The sequence below is a fragment of the Borostomias antarcticus genome, assembly GCF_949987555.1.
Source record: "Borostomias antarcticus genome assembly, chromosome: 8".
Classification (NCBI taxonomy): domain Eukaryota; kingdom Metazoa; phylum Chordata; class Actinopteri; order Stomiiformes; family Stomiidae; genus Borostomias; species Borostomias antarcticus.
In genome coordinates this window covers 13,399,971-13,422,170 of record NC_140241.1, presented here as the reverse complement: position 1 = coordinate 13,422,170, position 22,200 = coordinate 13,399,971, and the positions used below count along the sequence as shown (strand labels likewise).

The 22,200-nt window shown below is 51.0% G+C and overlaps 1 protein-coding gene across 1 annotated transcript in view; it reads right to left on the bottom strand.

Moving 5' to 3' along the window:
* Window positions 1-16,941: 16,941 nt before the first annotated feature.
* plcl2 (phospholipase C like 2) overlaps window positions 16,942-22,200 on the bottom strand; it is a gene marked incomplete at both ends in the record, with an annotated part of 60,701 nt that continues 55,442 nt past the window's right edge. The window contains 2 exons of the mRNA XM_084442479.1: window positions 16,942-17,142; window positions 18,506-18,615. Coding sequence (XP_084298605.1) covers window positions 16,942-17,142; window positions 18,506-18,615 — 311 coding nt within the window. The remainder of the gene's footprint in view (window positions 17,143-18,505; window positions 18,616-22,200) is intronic.

Here is a 22,200-nt window from a genome sequence, read left to right as displayed (position 1 = left end):
TCTTTAAAGGTGGCTACGGGAGGCTGCAGGCCAGAGGAGACAGCAGGTTTAGGCTAGGCTTCTCTGACCCAGAGACGGGTCACAGTTAGCCTCGTGAGATCTCCAGAGCGAAACTGAATGTGGTCTCCCTAGCTCTGTCTCTCCCTCTATCCTCCTCTCTGGACATCGTCTCTGAGCTACAACAATGGATCATCGTCCAGACAGGAACCAGCTGCTTCAGCAGCTACGGTAAGCAGCTACGATAATATCCTCCCATGCTCATTGGTCCACTGACCATTCTAATCAAGTCACAGAAAACAAGCCCATCGCTCACGTAACAGAGAATGTCAATGTCATTTTATTTATATAGCACCATTCATACAAATCAATGTAGCATAGTGCTTTACATAAAGATGTCATGTTGTTGCCTCAGAGATGGTGTTAATAGGTGCCCATCCACTATATGTCAAAGGTCAAATCCTAGAACATGTGCTTCTGTTTAGGAAGATGACCAGCCTCACCAACTGAACGATTACATCAACTTCTGTCATCCCAGGCACTTTACTGTACATTGGCTTTGTCCAACGGAAAGAACAGACAGTTTGTTTGGGAATGAGAAAAGGAAGCCAAATCCTGACAAAGGCTCTAGGATTACAGCACCAGACCGAACACTGGCACCATGCTCCGCGGCTGGAACAAGCCGTGCCTGTTTGTGTCACGCCATGAGAAACCACTGTGAGGCTGCAGCTTCTTCACATTGTTAGTAGCAGGAGTGATTATTCAGCTCCACTTCCTTCTGCCAGGGTTTGTCCGCCAGAGTTGCTGGCTCCCTATCAGATGCCCGGTGCTCTTATTAGTTTGGATTTAAAATGCTACCTTTCAGCCTGAGTAACGACTAGGCCTACACGGTAGGCAGCCACCACTTTCTCTGTTGTATCTCAGAAAGCCGTTGATACATAAATACACAACCAATTCATTGTTCACTCATTAGACATGGTGAGAATGATCAGACATGGCCTCTGGGAAAGATGCAGAACATTGGGTGGTCATGGTAAACAGGCCACCTGCTCAGTGTAACTGACAGAAAGAAAAACAACTTTCATAATACTTTGCGTGGGAATGTTGGACATAGGTCTACAGTAGCACTTTACAGTTCAACTAGACGACAATAAAATAATGATTTAAACAGTGTCCACTAGCCTTAGCTTGTAAAAAATGTGTTCCATTAAACACCTTTCTCAAGATAACAAGCACACCACACTGAACCATTTCTCTGTAGCTGAGGAGCAAAAGAGAATAGTTTGTTATCTACAGTATATTGTTAGCAGCAGCAGGCCAGTTCCCCGCACGCTCCAATCTCCAGCTAATCTGATGAGCAAGCAGCTACACTATCAAGAAAGAGTCTCTATTTCCAATGTTGAAATTAGCATGGTTAGCAGTCTCTGGACTGTCTGGTGCTGGGCAGCTACAGGGCTAGAGCCTCCGTCACGGTGATGCGGAGCTCGGTCCACAGCAACAAGCACATCACAGTGAGTGCTTAGAGAGAGCGACGCTCGGCTTGGAACAATGGAGCTGTGGAGCAAGCAACATCTCACTGGGAGCTGCAGTTCTGTGATTGACAGAGCATAGAATATTCAACAGGAAAATATATGAGTGGGATAACTGTAAAAATAAACCCACTGACTGCCGGTGGCTCATGTTCTCTCTGGCACGTGTTCCTAGCACGTAGCTCGGGAGGTAGAACACCTCACAGCTAGAAAAGCGCATTGTGTTGCCTCTGGGTATGAAATGCGCTATACAAATAAAGCTTTGATTGATTGATTGATAGAAGGTCTCTGGGCCTTTCGGGCCAGAGTTTGCATGTTCTCCCCGTGTTCGCAAGGGTTTTCTTCCAAGCACCCAGTACAAAAAAACATGCAGAAGAACAGATGCTCTTCAGTCTGGTCCCTGACCAGGACCTGGACTGAGCACTTGGACTTGGTCCCCGGACGCCACTGACGAGGCTGACCACTGCTCCTGGCTGCCCCTGGAGTACGACAGCATGGATGGGAGAAATGTGGAAGACAATTTCCACCGACGACACCTGGAGAAAGCATGTGTGTGTTGTGTTCTGTGTTCACCACTCACACGTGTAGTTACTGTGTAGTTACTGGAAATCGGAAGGTTCCTGGTAAGATTCCAGCTCTGCCCGGCCTGGGCAAGACACTGACTGAACCCCAATGTGCTCTCAATGAGCAGGCTAGCCCCTAGCATGGCAGCTGCCGCCATTGGTCTGTGAATGTTAGCCTGACTTCGCCGGCCTGATCACGTGAGCTTCCATTCTGTTTCCCTCCACATATCAGTCTGATCATACTCCCCTTCAGATTCAGACTGCTCTCGACCTGGCCAATCACAGCCGTTTATCTATTATTGGGCGGGATTTGATACAATGACTGTACCCACTTGATACGATGACTAACCCACGTTTTATAGCTCTGATTGGTTACAGGTCTATCCAGTTGCATCCTGAGGCATTTTGATCTACATCCGTTGATAACACCCCTTGGAAAATGAAAATAAATTCCGCATTTCTAGGCCCTTTGCATTTTTGAATTGGGTCTAAAGTGCATTCTATTTAACAACTATACAACCATATCAAGATTATCATGCATTGGATAAAAATAGATCCCTGGCAAAGAGGCTACCAACAAATCTGTCAGAGGGCAAAGCCACTGACCTTCAGGATGGACGGAGGTTTCTGGCCTCGGATATCAGATTACTGACTCAGGATTGCGCATGGACAGGATTTGGGAGGAGGTGGAGGGACCGTGCCCTGCCCTGTCCTGTCCTATCCTGTCCTGTGCTGCCCTGTGCTGCCCTGTCCTGCTCTGTGCTGCCCTGTCCTGCTCTGTGCTGCCCTGTCCTGTCCAGCCCTGTCCTGTCCTGTCCAGTCCAGCCCTGTCCTGTCCTGTGCTGCCCTGTCCTGCTCTGTCATGCCCTGCCCTGTCCTGTCCTGGGGGTCAGGGTCTATGGGGCGCCACCGGTCATGGTGTGGGGAAGTAAAGGAATCTTTGCCACAGCACCTAGGGGTGGTTGTGTGTGAGGGCAGTATAGAGGGGTGTGTGTGTGTGTTACAGTGCAGAGGGCATTATAGAGGGGTGTGTGTGTGTGTGTGTTACAGTGCAGAGGGCATTATAGAGGGGTGTGTGTGTGTTACAGTACAGAAGGCATTATAGAGGGGTGTGTGTGTGTTACAGTGCAGATGGCATTATAAAGGTGTGTGTGTTACAGTGCAGAGGGCATTATAGAGGGGTGTGTGTGTGTGTTACAGTGCAGAGGGCATTATAGAGGGGTGTGTGTGTGTGTGTGTTACAGTGCAGAGGGCATTATAGAGGTATGTGTGTGTGTTACTCAGCTCACAGCCATCCGAGGTCTTTGAGCAAAGGTCCCAGGCCCCTCTCGCTGCGGTGTGTGACGATAACCAGACCCTGTGTAGCTACTGTCACTGGGCATCCCAGTTTCATGTAGTTGGAATCCAAGTCTCTTAGGTGAGCTTGTGCGACAGTAGAGCTTTCACAGATGTGCCTTGTAAAACCATACATCTACATTAAATGGCTTCATGTTTTTTTCCTCTTTTAAAATAACAGGACATTCATAGTCTGTTGTGCTGTAAGAGAGGGATGTTACGTTTTATTGCGTGTAGCTTTTCTAGGAAAATGCACTCCACTTGTCAGCGCAGATCAGGGCAGTACGCTAGAAACCCAGGGACAAAAATAGATGAATGTGTTTGCCATACTTATCAGCTGTGGGTGCATGTCTGTGTATACATTGGTGTGTGTGTATGTGTACATGGGTGGCTGTGTGTATGCTTGGCTGCTTCTGTTCATGCATGAAGGCAGTGTGTATTGTGTGTAAATTGTGTGTACTTGCACCAAACATGTCTGTTTGAAAGTGTATGAATGTGTGTAATCAGTGCAAGCATTAGAGTACTGTAGCTACTGAGTATGTGTATATTATGTGAACGTACGTATGTGTGTGAACGAACTTCAGCTATTTCCCTAGGTCCTCTCCACCTCTACTGGGTCTGAACACAGTAAACTGATACTGAGGCTTCTGAAACGGCTGGGAAACCCAGACCCTGCTGTTGCTGCCCTTGAACAGTAACACAACGAATGCCCACCATACACTGGAAGACTGCAAGAACATCAAGACGAGGAAAATACTGACTCAGTCCGTCACCTTACACCAAACAATAAAGATGGCGGGATTGTGCTCTGACTAGCAAAACTTTTATTTGATTTTATTTTATTCCGGCATACTCTATCTGTGACAGTGAAATCAGGTGAGAAATTGTTTGGTGTAAGGCCGGCATTAAATGTTCAACCTCCTGCCTGGAAAAACCCTGGACTCAACTAGGACATCAATACTAGATCTACTGTACCTAGGACATCAACACTAGATCCACCTAGATCAACACTAGACCAACCTAGTTCAACACTAGATCAACACTAGTTCCACCGTGGACATCAACACTATATCCACCTAGATCGACACTAGGTCTACCTAGGACATCAACACTAGATCCATCTAGATCACCACTAGATCAACCTAGGACATCAACATTAGATCAACCTAGATCAACACTAGATCTACATAGGACATTAACACTGGATCCACCTAGGACATCAACACTAGATCCACATAGACCAACACTAGATTCACCTAGGTCATCAACACTAGATCCACACTAGATCTACCTATGAGACCAAAACTAGATCCACCTAGGAGATCAAAACTAGATCCACCTAGGAGATCAACATTAGATCCACCTAGATCAACACTAGATCTACATAAGACATCAACACTAGATCCACCTAGATCAACACTAGACCCACCTAGTTCAACACTATATCTACCAAGGACATCAACACTAGATCCACCTAGATCAACACTATATCTACCTAGGAGATCAACAATAGATCCACCTAGATCAATACTAGATCCACTTAGAGAACAACACTAGATCCAACTAGATGAACAGTAGGATATCAACACTAGATCCACCTAGGAGATCAACACTAGATCTACCCAGGAGATCAACACTAGATCCACATAGATCAACACTAGATCAACCTGGGTCAACAGTAGATCCACCTAGATCGATACTAGATCTACCTAGGATACCAGAACTAGATCACCTAGGAGATCAACACTAGATCTACATAGGAGATCAACACTGGATCCACCTAGGAGATCAACACTAGATCTACATAGGAGATCAACACTAGATCCACCTAGATCAACATTGGATCCACCTTTGAGATCAACACTAGATCAACCCTAGATCCACCTAGATCAACACTAGACCCACCTAGTTCAACACTAGATCTACCCAGGTAATTAAAATTAGATCCACCTAGATCAACACTAGACCCACCTAGTTCAACACACTAGATCCACCTAGATCAACACTAGATCTACCTAGGAAATCAACACTAGATCCACCAAGGTCAACACTAGATACACCAAGATCAACACTAGACCCACCTAGGTCAACACTAGATCCACCTAGATCTACATAGGACATCAACACTTGATCCACATAGGACATCAACACCAGATTAACATAGACCAAAACTAGATCCACCTAGGAGATCAGTACTAGATCAACCTAGAAAATCTACTCTAGATCTACTTAGATCAAAACTAGATCCACCTAGGAGACCAGCACTAGATTAAACTATGAGATAAACATTAACTCCACATAGATCAAGACTGGATCCACCTAGGAGATCAATACTAGATCCACTTAAAACACTAGATCCACCTAGGTGTTCAAAACTAGATGCACCTAGGAGATCAACACTAGATCCACCTAGGATATCAACACTAGATCTACAGAGATCAACAGTAGATCCACCTATGATATCAACACTAGCTCCACCTAGATCAACACTGGATCCACTTAGGAGATCAACACTAGATCCACCTAGGAGATCAATACTAGATTCACACAGGAGATCCACACTAGATTCACCCAGGACATCAACACTAGATCTACCTAGATCAACACAAGATCCACCTAGGAGATCAACACTCAATCCACCTAGATCAACACTAAATCCACCTAGATCAACACAACATCCATTTAAAGACCAACACTAGATCCACCTAGGAGATCAGCACTATATCAACCTAGAAAATCTACTCTAGATCTACCTAGACCAAAACTAGATCCACCTAGGAGACCAGCACTAGATTAAACTATGGGATAAACATTAACTCCACATAGATCAAGACTGGATCCACCTAGGAGATCAACACAAGATCTGCCTAGGAAATCAACACTAGATCCACCTAGATCAACACTACATCCACCTATAGACCAATACTAGATCCACCTAGGAGATCAGCACTAGATCCACCTAGGATATCAACACTTACTCCACACAGATCAAGACTGGATCCACCTAGGAGATCAACACAAGATCCACCTAGGAAATCAACACTAGATCCACCTAGATCAATACTAGATCCACTTAGGAGAACAACACTAGATCCACCTAGGTGTTCAAAACTTAGATGCACCTAGGAGATCAACACTAGATCTACAGAGATCAACAGTAGATCCACCTGATATCAACACTAGATTCACCCAGGACATCAACACTAGATCTACCTAGATCAACACTAGATCCACCTAGATTAAGACTACATCCATTTATAGACCAACACTAGATCCACCTAGGAGATCAGTACTAGATCAACCTAGAAAATCTACTCTAGATCTACTTAGATCAAAACTAGATCCACCTAGGAGACCAGCACTAGATTAAACTATGAGATAAACATTAACTCCACATAGATCAAGACTGGATCCATCTAGGAAATCAACACTAGATCCACCTAGATCAACACTACATCCACCTATCGACCAACACTAGATCCACCTAGGAGATCAGCACTAGATCCGGCTAGGATATCAACACTAACTCCACACAGATCAAGGCTGGATCCACCTAGGAGATCAACACAATATCCACCTAGGAAATCAACACTAGATCCACCTAGATCAATACTAGATCCACTTAAAACACTAGATCCACCTAGGAGATCAATACTAGATTCACACAGGATATCCACACTAGATTCACCCAGGACATCAAGACTAGATCTACCTAGATCAACACAAGATCCGACTAGGAGATCAACACTCAATCCACCTAGATCAACACTAAATCCACCTAGATCAACACTACATCCATTTATAGACCAACACACGTTCCACCTAGGAGATCAGCACTATATCAACCTAGAAACTCTACTCTAGATCTACCTAGACCAAAACTAGATCCACCTAGGAGACCAGCACTAGATTAAACTATGGGATAAACATTAACTCCACATCGATTAAGACTGGATCCACCTAGGATATCAACACAAGATCTGCCTAGGAAATCAACACTAGATCCACCTAGATCAACACTACATCCACCTATAGACCAATACTAGATCCACCTAGGAGATCAGCACTAGATCCACCTAGGATATCAACACTAACTCCACACAGATCAAGACTGGATCCACCTAGGAGATCAACACAAGATCCACCTAGGAAATCAACACTAGATCCACCTAGATCAATACTAGATCCACTTAGGAGAACAACACTAGATCCACCTAGGTGTTCAAAACTTAGATGCACCTAGGAGATCAACACTAGATCTACAGAGATCAACAGTAGATCCACCTGATATCAACACTAGATTCACCCAGGACATCAACACTAGATCTACCTAGATCAACACTAGATCCACCTAGATTAACACTACATCCATTTATAGACCAACACTAGATCCACCTAGGAGATCAGTACTAGATCAACCTAGAAAATCTACTCTAGATCTACTTAGATCAACACTAGATCCACCTAGGAGATTAACACTAGATCCATCTAAGAAGATCAACACTAGATCTACCTAGATCAACACTAGATCCACCTAGGAGATCAACACTAGATCCATCTAGGAGATAAACACTAGACCTACCTAGGAGATCAACACGAGATTAATATAGATCAACACTGTTACGGCTCGCATGCCCTCGCCTCCACAACCGCCTCCCTCTCTCCCCTCTGGGCCCGCTCCGCGCTCGGGGCGTCCTACGCGCTCTACCGCACGTCGCATCGGCCCAGGCATGCAACGCTCTGACTCTCCGGAGTTTCCCCCCACTACCGGGCATTCCCCGTCTCCGGCCAGCTCCGCGGACTCGGCAGTCTCCTCCCACTCCGGTGACGAAGAGTCGGATCCCGACATGCCCAGCACATCGGCCCGTGCGCAACGACAAGAACGGCGCGCTCGTCTCCGACGATGACGCGGGCGCGGCCCTACTCACCGGTTTCCAATTCATCATCACCACACCTGTCCCTCGTTCTGCAATCACCTTCAACCCCTACAAGAACCTGGTCTACACTCCACTCATCGCCAGATCTTACCATAACATATGTGATAAAGTATAGCCTAGCCTACGACATTACTTACCTGTATTTTTGTAGTGCTTTTTCTCATTTCCTGCTCGTGATTACCATCACTCACCCTGCCTCTCCTCCTCGTCTCTCCAGTTTCCCGGACCCCCTCTGCTGAGTGTACCAGCTAGCAGAGCCCTCACCCTGCTCCACCTCCCGATCCCTCCGGCTCCCTTGAGCCAAGGACATTTATTATTATTTAGTGGCAGTTTAGTGGCTCCTATTATTTCTATCCTATTATATTTTTTGGCATCCTCTTTTGTGGCTCCCCCTTTGTGTTATCTTATTAAATCGCCCCTCCGGGCTTTACCGTCCCTTGCCTCCTCCTTTCCTGTTGCGCCTGGGTCCCTAACCAAACCATCACAGTAAGATCTGGCCAGTTTGGACCCAGCCAACATGGAGGAGAGACCTGCACCTCCCGGACTACTCCAAGCCCTCCAACAGACCCAAGCTGAGCAACTGCAGCAGGTATCCGCCCAACAGCAAGCCCAGGACGAGCGACTGAGGGGCCTCGCTACTCTGGTCTGCACCCTGTCCGACCAGGTCACCGCGCTCAGTGCCCGCCTGGCTCCGTTCCTGAACCCCACCGCTCCACCAAACCGGGAGCCCCATCTCGCCTCCCCGGCCCCCTACGATGGGACGTTCACCCTCTGCCGGGAGTTCCTCATGCAGTGTGAGTACGTGTTTGATCTCCAGCCAAGTATCTACTCCACTGCGTCTGCTCGTATAGCCTACATCGCCAACCTCACCACGGGACGGGCTCGCCGTTGGGTCATGGCGGGTCGCGAGGGCGCAGCTGCCTACATGCAGGACTATACTGCCTTCGTGACAGAATTCAGGACCGTGTTTGCCCACGAAGTCCATGGACAGGACGCGGACGCTGCTCTCTCCGCCCTCACCCAGGGTTCCAGCTCAGTAGCGGACTACGCCACGGAGTTCCGCATCCTCGCTGCCCGTTGCTCCTGGAACGAGTCTGCACTGTACAGCGCCTTCCGACGGGGCCTGGGGGACGCCATGAAGGACAGCCTGTCTGGAAGAGACAGACCAGCGACCCTGAACCAACTCGTCTTCCTCTCCATAGCCATAGACGAGCGCGACCGGGAACGCAGGCGCGAGCGGGCGCACCAACACCACAGCGCACCCAGACCGTCTCCACCTCCCTCTACCGGTCTCTCTCGGCCTGTCCCGGCCTCCCTCGCCCCCCCAAACACTGCTGGAGAGGAATCCATGCAACTGGGACGGACCCGACTGACCCCTGCAGAGCGTGAGCACCGGAGTCTGAACGGACTGTGCATATACTGCGCTAGCCCAGCGCACGCCGTCGACTCCTGTCCCTCTGCGCCTCCCAAGGCGGCAAAAAGAGTAGGCTCACTCGCCAGGGGGTACCGGGTAAGCCGGCTCATCCATCCCCAATCCCGGACCCTTGCCGCCAGGTTCACTGTCACCCTCGCCTGGCAGGGGCACACGCTCTCCGTCCCTGCCCTCATCGACTCCGGTGCCGACGAGAACTTCGTGGACGTCCAGTTCGCCCACAAAGCGGCGCTCCCTCTCTCCCCTCTGGAGAGGCCCCTCTCGGCTTTTGCCCTGGATGGCCATCCCATGGGCCCCATCACGCACCGGACCCTGCCCCTCACCCTCACAGTCTCGGGTAACCACGTGGAGGACGTCCGCCCCTTCGTCATCCACTCTCCCGACGCTCCATTCATCGTAGGTAGGCCCTGGCTGGAACTCCACACCCCTCATGTCTGCTGGAGCTCGGGGCACATCCTCAGCTGGAGCACCACCTGCCACGCCCGCTGCCTCCGAGCTGCTCAGACCTCCACTCGGGTTGACCGGCCCCGTCCCGCTCCTCCGGACCTCTCCACGGTCCCTTCGATGTACCACGACCTCGGAGAGGCCTTCAGTAAGGAGCGTGCACGCACACTCCCCCCTCATCGACCCTACGACTGCGCCATCGAGCTCCACCCTGGCGCCCCTCTCCCAGCCAGTCGTCTCTACAACCTCTCCCTCCCAGAGAAAGCAGCCATGGACACCTACATCTCCGAGTGCTTGGCCGAGGGTCTCATCCGACCATCTCGATCCCAGGTGGCAGCGGGGTTCTTCTTTGTAAAGAAGAAGGGAGGAGATATGAGGCCTTGCATCGACTACAGGCTGCTCAACAACATCACGGTGAAGAACAAATACCCACTCCCCCTCATGAGCTCCAACTTTGAACCCCTCATCAGTGCCACCATCTTCACCAAGTTGGACCTCAGAAACGCTTATCACCTGGTGCGTATCCGTGAGGGGGACGAATGGAAGACCGCCTTCAAGACCTCCCGTGGCCACTACGAGTACCTCGTCATGCCCTTCGGCCTCACCAACGCCCCCGCCGTCTTCCAGGCCCTTATGAACGACGTGCTAAGGGACATGCTGGACGTGTTTGTGGTCCTCTACCTGGACGACATCCTTGTATTCTCCAGGAGCGCTGAGGAGCACGTCCAACACGTCCGCATGGTCATCCAGCGTCTCCGGGAGAACCGCCTGTACATTAAGGCGGAGAAGTGCACCTTTCACTCCTCGTCAGTGGAGTTCCTGGGGCTCATTGTGGAGGGAGGCCTGACGCGACCCGACCCCCGCAAAATCAAGACCGTGGTCGAATGGCCTCAACCCACTACCCGGAGGCAACTCCAGAGCTTCCTTGGCTTCGCTAACTTTTACCGCCGTTTCATACGGGACTACAGCCGGGTAGCAGCTCCCCTCACCCACCTCACCTCATCCCTGCGTCCGTTCGTCTGGACACCGGCTGCCAGCGCCGCCTTCTCCGCGCTCAAGGAGCGCTTCACCACCGCTCCGGTCCTTCTCCATCCTGACCCCTCCAGGCAGTTCGTGGTTGAGGTGGACGCATCGGACACAGGCATCGGTGCTGTTCTGTCCCAGCGGTCAGTGGAGGACCAGAAGTTGCACCCCTGTGCCTTCCTCTCCCGCCGGTTCACCCCAGCTGAGGTCAATTACGACATCGGGAACAGGGAGTTGTTGGCGGTGGTGGGGGCCTTGGAGGAGTGGCGCCACTGGCTTGAGGGCGCGGAACACACCACCCTCATCTGGTCGGACCACAAGAACCTGACCTTCATCCGGGCGGCCAAGCGCCTCAACTCCCGCCAGGCGCGGTGGTCACAGTTCCTCGGGAGGTTCGATTTTACCCTCACCTTCCGGCCCGGCTCCCGCAACGCCAAGGCCGACGCGCTGTCCCGCCTCCACGCGCCCGAGGCGCCCCCCGCGGAGCCTGAGACCATCCTGCCGGCCTCACGTGTCATAGGGGTGATTACCATGAACATCGAGGCAGTGGTGAGGCAGGCCCAACGCGCCCATCCCAGTCCGGCCAACGTCCCTCCTCGCCGGCTCTTCGTGCCCGACTCGGTCCGGTCCCGGGTGCTCCAGTGGGGCCATGCCAGCCGGTTTGCGTGCCATCCCGGGGTTCACCGCACCCTTTCCTTCCTGAGCCGACGGTTCTGGTGGCCCTCCATGAGGTCCGACGTCCGGGAGTTTGTTGTCGCCTGTCCCGTCTGCTCCCGCAGCAAGGCGTCCCACCAGCCCCCGGCTGGCCTCCTGCGTCCTCTCCCGGTCCCCAGCCGTCCCTGGTCCCACATCGCCCTGGACTTCATCACCGGTCTTCCCCCCTCCAGGGGCAACACGGTCATCCTCACCGTGGTGGACCGGTTCTCCAAGGCGGTCCACCTGGTGGCGCTCCCCAAGCTCCCGTCCTCTGCGGAGACCGCCGAGCTCCTCGTCCAGCACGTCTACCGGCTCCACGGCCTCCCCAGGGACATTGTCTCGGACCGTGGGCCTCAATTCACCTCCCAGGTCTGGAGGGCCTTCTGCAGGGAGATAGGCACCACCATCAGCCTCTCCTCTGGCTACCACCCGCAGACCAACGGCCAGGCCGAACGGGCCAACCAGAGCCTGGAGTCCGCTCTCCGCTGTGTGTCGGCTCTCCACCCCACCTCCGCCCGTTGTCGCCGTGTCTGGAGGGAGGTCCGCAGGGCCCTGCTCCGCTCCAACGAGCGCTCCTGCCGCGGGGCCAACCGCCGCCGCACTCCTGCTCCGGCGTACCGGCCCGGTCAACGAGTCTACCTCTCCACCGCTGACCTTCCGCTCCAGGTCCCCTCCAGGAAGCTGGCTCCGCGCTTCGTTGGGCCCTTCGAGATCGACCGTGTCCTGAACCCAGCTGCGGTACGCCTTAAGCTCCCTGCTTCCATGCGGGTACACCCTGTGTTCCACGTGTCCAAGGTCAAACCTGTCTCCTCGAGTCCCCTCATGCCTTCTGCCCCAGCTCCTCCGCCTCCCCAGATGGTCGACGGGCATCCCCAGTGGACGGTTCGGCGGCTGCTGAAGGTGCGCCGCCGGGGTCGGGGATTCCAATACCTCGCGGATTGGGAGGGGTACGGCCCCGAGGAGTGCAGCTGGATCTCCAGGCAGCTCATCATGGACCCGTCTCTCCTCCGGGACTTCTACCGGGCCCATCCTGACGCCCCCGGTCGGTCGCCAGGTGGCTCCCCTCGGGGGGGGGGGGGGTCCTGTTACGGCTCGCATGCCCTCGCCTCCACAACCGCCTCCCTCTCTCCCCTCTGGGCCCGCTGCGCGCTCGGGGCGTCCTACGCGCTCTACCGCACGTCGCATCGGCCCAGGCATGCAACGCTCTGACTCTCCGGAGTTTCCCCCCACTACCGGGCGTTCCCCGTCTCCGGCCAGCTCCGCGGACTCGGCAGTCTCCTCCCACTCCGGTGACGAAGAGTCGGATCCCGACATGCCCAGCACATCGGCCCGTGCGCAACGACAAGAACGGCGCGCTCGTCTCCGACGATGACGCGGGCGCGGCCCTACTCACCAGTTTCCAATTCATCATCACCACACCTGTCCCTCGTTCTGCAATCACCTTCAACCCCTACAAGAACCTGGTCTACACTCCACTCATCGCCAGATCTTACCATAACATATGTGGTAAAGTATAGCCTAGCCTACGACATTACTTACCTGTATTTTTGTAGTGCTTTTTCTCGTTTCCTGCTCGTGATTACCATCACTCACCCTGCCTCTCCTCCTCGTCTCTCCAGTTTCCCGGACCCCCTCTGCTGAGTGTACCAGCTAGCAGAGCCCTCACCCTGCTCCACCTCCCGATCCCTCCGGGCTCCCTTGAGCCAAGGACATTTATTATTATTTAGTGGCAGTTTAGTGGCTCCTATTATTTCTATCCTATTATATTTTTTGGCATCCTCTTTTGTGGCTCCCCCTTTGTGTTATCTTATTAAATCGCCCCTCCGGGCTTTACCGTCCCTTGCCTCCTCCTTTCCTGTTGCGCCTGGGTCCCTAACCAAACCATCACAAACACTATCCATATAGAAGATCAACACTAGATCCACCTAGGAGATCAACACTAGATCCCACATATGAGACTCACCTAGGTGAACAACACTAGATCCACTAAGGAGATAAACACTAGATCCACCTAGGAGATAAATACTAGATCCACCTAGGCTATCAACACTACATTCATTTAGATCAACACTAGATTCACCCAGGATATCAATACTAGATCCACAGATCAACACTTGATCCACCTAGATTGATACTAGATCTACCTAGGAGACCAAAACTAGATCCACTTTGGAGATCAACACTAGATCCCACCTAGGAGACCCACCTAGGAGAAAAAACACTAGATCCATCTAGGAGATCAACACTAGATCCACCTAGGAGATCAACACTAGATCCACCCAGGACATCAACACTAGATTCACCTAGGAGATCAACACTAGATCCAACCTAAACTCAATTCAATAGACTGACCATGTTTAAATAAGGGATAAATACAACTGCAGGGTGTCAGAATACAGAACTGTAGATACCTGCATTGCAGGTATACTGGGCCTACATTTAAACATCTACTGGGCCTGTATTCTCAAATGTGACCATAACATCATCATAACAGAACAGATGCACCATACCAGCTGTGTGTTTATTCTGAGGGTTTCCAGGAGTTGACAGCTACAGTAAAAGCAAAAGTGCTATTTAATTGGATTTTGTTTTTTACTCGGTCAGTAGAAATGTTTAACAGTTATAAATAAAACAACTGTCACATCACTGAAGTTGATCTATGAGGGTAATTCCATCGAGGCCCATTTAAAACACTGGTGGTGAATAAGACTGAGGTGGCTGTGGTGGTACAGTAGTTCACCAGGGAGGAACGCTTTATGCACTGTAGAGAAAGTGAGCAGCAAACAAATATTAAGAGTATAACTTAACTTTACAGTCCTGTTTCAGCTACAATGTACTTGGTATTTCAAAGAAATGATACAGTATGGTAACAACAGCAACAGTGATTCCAAGGAAATTCAACACAAGGTTATTTATTTAGCAAAATGAATCCCAATGAAAGAAAGGAATTTAGGCCATTTTGTATTTACCAGCTTACCAAGACATTCCTAAATCAAGTACAAAGTATATTTATACAGAGGGAGGTAAAATAAAGCAACCATAAAAATCATAGAAACAACTTGGACAGCCAGAGGTTGAGGAAGAAAACGCCTGTCCTTCTGTTGACAGATTGAGGTACAGCCACACAGAACATCGTTTGAGCAGACTTGAGTTCATCAGCAGGAATGGCTGCATGTATAACTATGAGTTCATCAGCAGGAACAGCATCAGCAGGAATGGCTGCCTGTATAACTTTGAGTTCATCAGCAGGAACAGCATCAGCAGGAATGGCTGCCTGTATAACTATGAGTTCATCAGCAGGAATGGCTGCCTGTATAACTATGAGTTCATCAGCAGGAATGGCTGCCTGTATAACTATGAGTTCATCAGCAGGAATGGCTGCCTGTATAACCGAGTCGCCTCACATGGAGAAGTGACCGTTAATACTGGACATGTTATTTTATGATCACACTGTGGTTATTTCGCTAAGCAGGTTGCTGGTTTGTTTTATAAGACTTGGACTGCCATCCTCGGACCACACGCACACGCACGCACGCACGCACACTCACACAACACACACACACACACACACACACACACACACACACACACCGAGGTTTACATTCTCTATCTGCTCCTCCATCTCCACAGTAACTCCCCAGAGGAGGAGTCAAAGGTCCCTCCTCTTCCACATCACATCTGTACAGTCAACTCAAATAGACACCATGGACAAGCCTTTACAGTTTTTTTCCTTTACAAAATAAATCATATACTATTTTGGCAGACAAGGACATGAACACGTTTATTATTGTAAACAGCTCTTTTTTTTCTTCTGTCTTCCTCAGTCCCTGTTTCCTGTTACATTCACAGCTCCAGATTCGGATTGGTCAGAACCCTTTAAAATTGTGCTTTAGAAACCCTTGGACCAATCAGAGTGCTTCTAGTAGGGTCTCAGCCACAGTCTCTCTGTGGTCAGTCCCTGTGTTAAGTGCTGCAGGTTCACCTGGCCCTCCCAGCTCACCTGGAGGGTACCAGAATGGGTGGGGTCTGAATGAGATAGGGACAGATCAGGGAGTGTGAGTGTGTGTGTGTGTGTGTGTGTGTGTGTGTGTGTGTGTGTGTGTGTGTGTGTGTGTGTAGAGCTGTTGTACAGAGAAAGAAGGGTGTGTATGGCACTATGGTAGAGCAGAAGTGTTTGAGTGGGTTGGCTAGGGAGAATGCGCTGTGAGAACAGCTGGTCTGAGAATGGCACTTAAATTGGAGCTGTGGAGAAAATGTGCTTTTGATAAGAAGTATGGAGCTACAGTTGGTACGTGATACATTAATAAAATTAAATGTGAGTGGACTGGAATGGGAATGGACTCTGTGTGTGTGTGTGTGTGTGTGTGTGTGTGTGTGTGTGTGTGTGCATGGTGTGTATGTATATGTGTGTGTGTGTGCATGGTGTGTATGTATATGTGTGTGCGTGTGCATGATGTGTATGTACATGTGTGTGTATGTGTGTGTGTGTGCATGGTTTGTATGTACTTGTGTGTGTGTGTGCATGGTGTGTATGTATATGTGTGTGTGTGTGTGCATGGTGTGTATGTATATGTGTGTGCATGGTGTGTATGTATATGTGTGTGTGTGTGTGTGTGTGTGTGTGTGTGTGTGTGTGTGTGTGAGTGTGTGTGTGTGTGTGCATGGTGTGTATGTATGTGTGTGTGTGTGTGTGCATGGTGTGTATGTATATGTGTGTGTGTGTGTGCATGGTTTGTATGTATATGTGTGTATGTGTGTGTGTGTGTGCATGGTGTGTATGTATATGTGTGTGTGTGTGTGTGCATGGTGTGTATGTATATGTGTGTGTGTGTGTGTGTGTGTGTGTGTGTGTGTGTGTGTGTGCATGGTGTGTATGTATATGTGTATGTGTGTGTGTGTGCATGGTGTGTATGTATATGTGTATGTGTGTGGCGTTGGACCCAGGATGAGGGTGTTTCCTCTTGGGGGGGGGGGGGTAGTTGAGTTCAGACGTCCTGGTCAGAGAGCTCCTCCTCTGCGCTGGCCTTCTCTGGGATGGCCTCCAGGCTGCGGCGCCCCCTGCTGGAGTCGGAGGCGGCCGGCGCTGTGCAGTCCTTGTGCAGGCCACAGGTGAGCGCGGCGTAGTGGATCTGCTTGAGGTTCTCCTGGACCTCGCTCCGGGCGTGCTTCAGCAGGTCGGCTTGGCCCTGTGGTGGTGGTGGGGGGGGTAGACAGGGGTTGTTATGACAGTCCAGACCGGGGCTTTATAGAAACCTCTGGAGGAGTCTCCTTCCTGTGTATATACACTCTGTCACTATGTCCATACTGCCCTCCCAAGTCCACTGTGTAAGCAGACATAGTAGAAAGGGGTGAGTAGAAAAGCTTGAAGAGCCCATGCTCATATTGAATTTGTGACAGCGAAATGCTGATGTTAAATGTTGATGAATGTTTAGGCCCGATCGATCATACACTGAAATGGGGGCTCAGAAGAAAGAGCTTCCTGTACCACTTCGCCTTCAGCCTCTGTGTGTGCGCTGCCTGCTGGGTAACGTAGTCACCACATGTACACAGCTTCACAACGGTCACAAACCGCTGGACCTGTCTTCATAATCAACCAAGCAACACACTCCCTGGTCCCAACTAAACAGCCCAAGGACAACGTCTCCGCCACAGCCGTGAGACGCCCGCCTCGTCATGTGAGTCAGCATGCGAGAACCACACACAGATATCCGGAAGGTCATCCATCGATGATTACCATCTGGACGGACGCTTTTATTTATTTTTTAATTAACCTTTATTTAACCAGGCAGGCATTTAAGAACAAGTTCTTATTTACAAAGGCGGCCTGGCAAAAAGCAAAAAGCCTCTTGAGGGAAGGGGGGGTTAGGGGGCTGAAAAATAAAACAAGGTTAAATATAAGACAGTTGAAGAAAAACAGCATACATTGACACATCACATTGACGCTGGGGGGGTTATGTGAGCAGCACGGTGAATACCTCAGGCTGAGGGAAAGCAATCAGCAAGACGGCGAATGCTATTTCCCAGGACTAGAGCTATTCCCCAGGACTAGAGCTATTCCCTAGGACTAGAGCCGGCAAATACATCATTTCACTTTCACACAGAGTGTATGTACACAGGAAGGGGACTCATCCAGAGGTTTCTAGAAGGCCCCTGAACCACCGGGCTGATAATCGGCCGTCGTGAACGTCAATGAGCATCCTGAGTGTCGGTGGCCTGAGGTGGTGTGTCGCACATCGTTGGGTACCTGGGGACATTTTCGGGATGAGTTAGGACAACTGGGGCATGTTGAATCGGTCAGTGAGCGGGCATGTCGGGAAAAGAGAGATCACTCTCTTTGGCTTGGCTTTACAGAAGTTACAGGAGTGACCAGCAGTATCCTTTTACCCCCAATATTGAAACACATTACAGCTCCTTGAAAGAACAGACATAGGACCAATATAACATGTAGGCTACAGTAACAGGGTATGGTAGGCATGACTGTAATGTAATGTACTAGGGGCAGGAACCAACCTAATACATCCATGATCCACGAGGAGCTAGCGGGCTCACCTTGAGGATGGTGATGTTCCAGGTGAAGCTCTCCATGGCCTTGTGGGTCTTCCTCCCCCTCAGACCCTCCCTGGCCGCCAGGTCCTGGAGCTTCTCGTGGAACTCCATCGCTGAAGAGAGGAGAGCGTGTTATTTCACAGTTTGAGGGGAGGGGGGGGGCAGTGATATCCAGTTAGTCAAGGTAATCTGCCGAGATTGCCGGTGACGCCTGTGGAGTGTGTGAGGTTGAGACGCCGCTGACAAAAGCTTCTCCGGTTCCTCAGCAGGCCTCCACAAGGAGCAGACTCAGCAGAAGTGCTGCAGGGTGAGGCCACGGCCAATGACAGAACAGCAGGAAGGCCGAGCGTGTCCTGTGTCTTCCTGTTTCGGAGCAGACCGCCTGGTCGCAGGTGCTCTGTTTGTTGAAGACAGAGCACATGACGTCTGGCCTCGAGTGTAGTCGAGAAGTGACAGCACCCCCCCCACGTGACGGTGGAGTCCAGGAGACGTGACGAAGGAGGCGTACAAAGCTGGAGTATGGTGGAGAGAGAGAGAGAGAGGGACACAGAGAGAAGGAGAGAGGAGAGGGAGACAGAGAGAGGGGAGAGATAGAGAGAAATAGAGAGAGGGGAGAGAGGGAGAGAGAGAGGGGAGAGAGAGAGAAATAGAGAGAGGGGAGAGATAGAGAGAAATAGAGAGAGGGGAGAGGGGAGAGGGGAGAGGGAGACAGAGAGAGGGGAGAGAGAGAGACAGAGAGATGGAGATAGAGAAATAGAGAGAGGGGGGAGAGAGGAGAGAGGGAGACAGAGAGTAGAGGGAGACAGAGGGAGAGAGAGAGGAGAGAGGGAGATAGAGGCAGGGGAGACAGAGAAGAGAGGGAGATAGAGGGAGGGGAGACAGAGGAGAGGGAGATAGAGGGATGGGAGACGGAGGAGAGAGGGAGATAGAGGGAGGGGAGACAGAGAAGAGAGGGAGATAGAGGGAGGGGAGACAGAGGAGAGAGGGAGATAGAGGGAGGGGAGACAGAGGAGAGAGGGAGATAGAGGGAGGGAAGACAGAGGAGAGAGGGAGAGAGAGGGAGGGGAGACAGAGAGAGAGAGGGAGTTGGAGAGGTAGAAAGGGCATGGGTCGGCCAACATGACGTCCTCTCAGCATGGATTAACATCAGATCTCTGAGCAGAGAGGAGCTTTGTCTCCTGAGGAGCTCTCTGCCCCGTCCCCTTAACTGGCCTCTCGTGAGGACTAGCCGGGCCTGTCTGCTGGCCTCTCGTGAGGACGAGCCGGGCCTGTCTGCTGGCCTCTCGTGAGGACGAGACGGGCCTGTCTGCTCGCTGCCATGGCTGATCGGTTTTCACCGCGATGTCCTCCCAAAAAAACAGAGTAACATCTTCCCCAGTAGTCTGGTCAACGGGTGCTCTGGTACAGGAAGTAACCTGGCAGAGACGCCACATCAGGCTGTCTGATAGCTATCTCTCTCTCTCTTTCTATCTATCTAGCTCTCTTTCTATCTCTCCCCTTCCATCTCTCTCTCTTTCTATCTATCTCTCTCCCTCTCTCTTTCTATCTCTATCTATCTCTCTATATCTCTCTATCTATCTCTCTCTCTCTCTCTCTCTCTCTCTCCCTCTCAGGTTTGTTGCCATGGCTGGTGTGAGAGTGTGATGTGATTGGTTGTGAGTGTGATGTGATTGGTTGTAAGTGTGTCTGCTGGCCTCTCGTGAGGACGAGCCGGGCCTGTCTGCTCGCTGCCATGGCTGATGGGTTTTCACCGTGATGTCCTCCCAAAAAAACAGAGTAACATCTTCCCCAGTAGTCTGGTCAACGGGTGCTCTGGTACAGGAAGTAACCTGTCAGAGACGCCACATCAGGCTGTCTGATAGCTATCTCTCTCTCTCTTTCTATCTATCTAGCTCTCTTTCTATCTCTCCCCTTCTATCTCTCTCTCTTTCTATCTATCTATCTCTCTCCCTCTCTCTTTCTATCTCTATCTATCTCTCTATATCTCTCTATCTATCTCTATCTCTCTCTCTCTCTCTCCCTCCCTCTCAGGTTTGTTGCCATGGCTGGTGTGAGAGTGTGATGTGATTGGTTGTGAGTGTGATGTGATTGGTTGTAAGTGTGATGTGATTGGTTGTCAATTCGGGAGAGAGTGTGTTATAGGCGGTCCAGGGAGGACGAGCGAGTGAGCGTGTGTCTGTGTGTGTGTCAGAGCACGTGTTCTCTGACGTTGTGCACGGCCAGAAACGCCCTCCCACCCGCCCGGAGGTGGTGAGGTGTAGATACAGAGTCAACGGCATACACAACGACTGTGCTGGAGATCACACACACACACACAGTGGGTGTTGCTTAGCAACGTACTGAGTTGGCGAAAGGAGGCGGAGGAGGAGAGGGGGGGGGTTCATTCCGTCTTCTGACCGAGGTCTTTCAAACTCAATTCCCTGTGAGGCTGTGCTCCCCGGCGGAGCCAGCAGGATGGTCTGTCCGGCCTCTGAGAGCGGCGCGATGATGGCCGCAGCGCGTCACGAGCGAGGACAGGCTGCAGCTGGCCGCCCAACCTACACGCTGGGTCATTCTCTCAGCCTCGTCTGCCCGCAACTCAGGAAAACACTCTGAATAATTGACTTGGACGTGGGCCGCCTCGTCCCCCTGGGGCAGCCGGCTTCCTGTCAGCTAGTGAGGCTAGCGGTGTGTGGTATGAGACGCTGGTGAGGCTAGCGGTGTGTGGTATGAGACGCTGGTGAGGCTAGCGGTGTGTGGTAGCTGGTGAGGCTAGCGGTGTGTGGTATGAGACGCTGGTGAGGCTAGCGGTGTGTGGTATGAGACGCTGGTGAGGCTAGCGGTGTGTGGTAGCTGGTGAGGCTAGCGGGGTGTGGTATGAGACGCTGGTGAGGCTAGCGGTGTGTGGTATGAGACGCTGCATGTGTGAGGGACAGCTAGGGTTTTATTGAAATGGTTCAGAGAGGCAGGAGGCAGGAATCTCCAGGTAACATCCTCCTTCTGAAGGAGTGGAAACACGGCCACTGGGGGGCAGTGTTTGACCCTGATCAACTGAAATTCTAATAACTCTATTAACACGCATGCACACAGACACACCACACACACTGCTCACCTATTAAAATAGTTTATTTTGTGTAGTTCCGCGTTTTGGTTGTCATGAATGGTATCTTGTGTGTTTTTAATGTTGTTACCTCCACCCCAGTGACGGCGTAGGGCGAGAGGTAATGTTTTCGGTGTCGTGTGTGCATGCATTTGTTTGTGTGTTTTTCTGTTTGTGTGTTTTTCTGTTACCCGAGTAGGCGATCTGCTAGTGGGAAAAGAAACACTACTCGGTTAATCTAAAGGCTACAATATGGCCTGTTTGGCCGTGAAAGCACGCATTTCGAGCACCTGTGCCCATTTTCAATTGTTACCAAAGAGGATAGAGCGTTGGCGGCTGCCTGGAGAAAAGCGCTGTATACGGAGTCTTCTTTCGAGCGCTCCGGCTTTTTGAAAACATTGCCAACTCAACTTTTCAGAAAGGTGCTGCCAACGTCACTGCGGCTCTTTCAGGCAACCAATGATCAGATATTAGATAGGGCATGACTCGTCAGCTGTCTGGGGATCCCGGGGGACCCCCCTGCCTGGATATTAAACGGAATATCTGAAAGTGCACCAATCGTAAAAATAATAAATGCAGCCAGCTGTCAGGGGCAGTGATGACTGATTACTAGTTGACT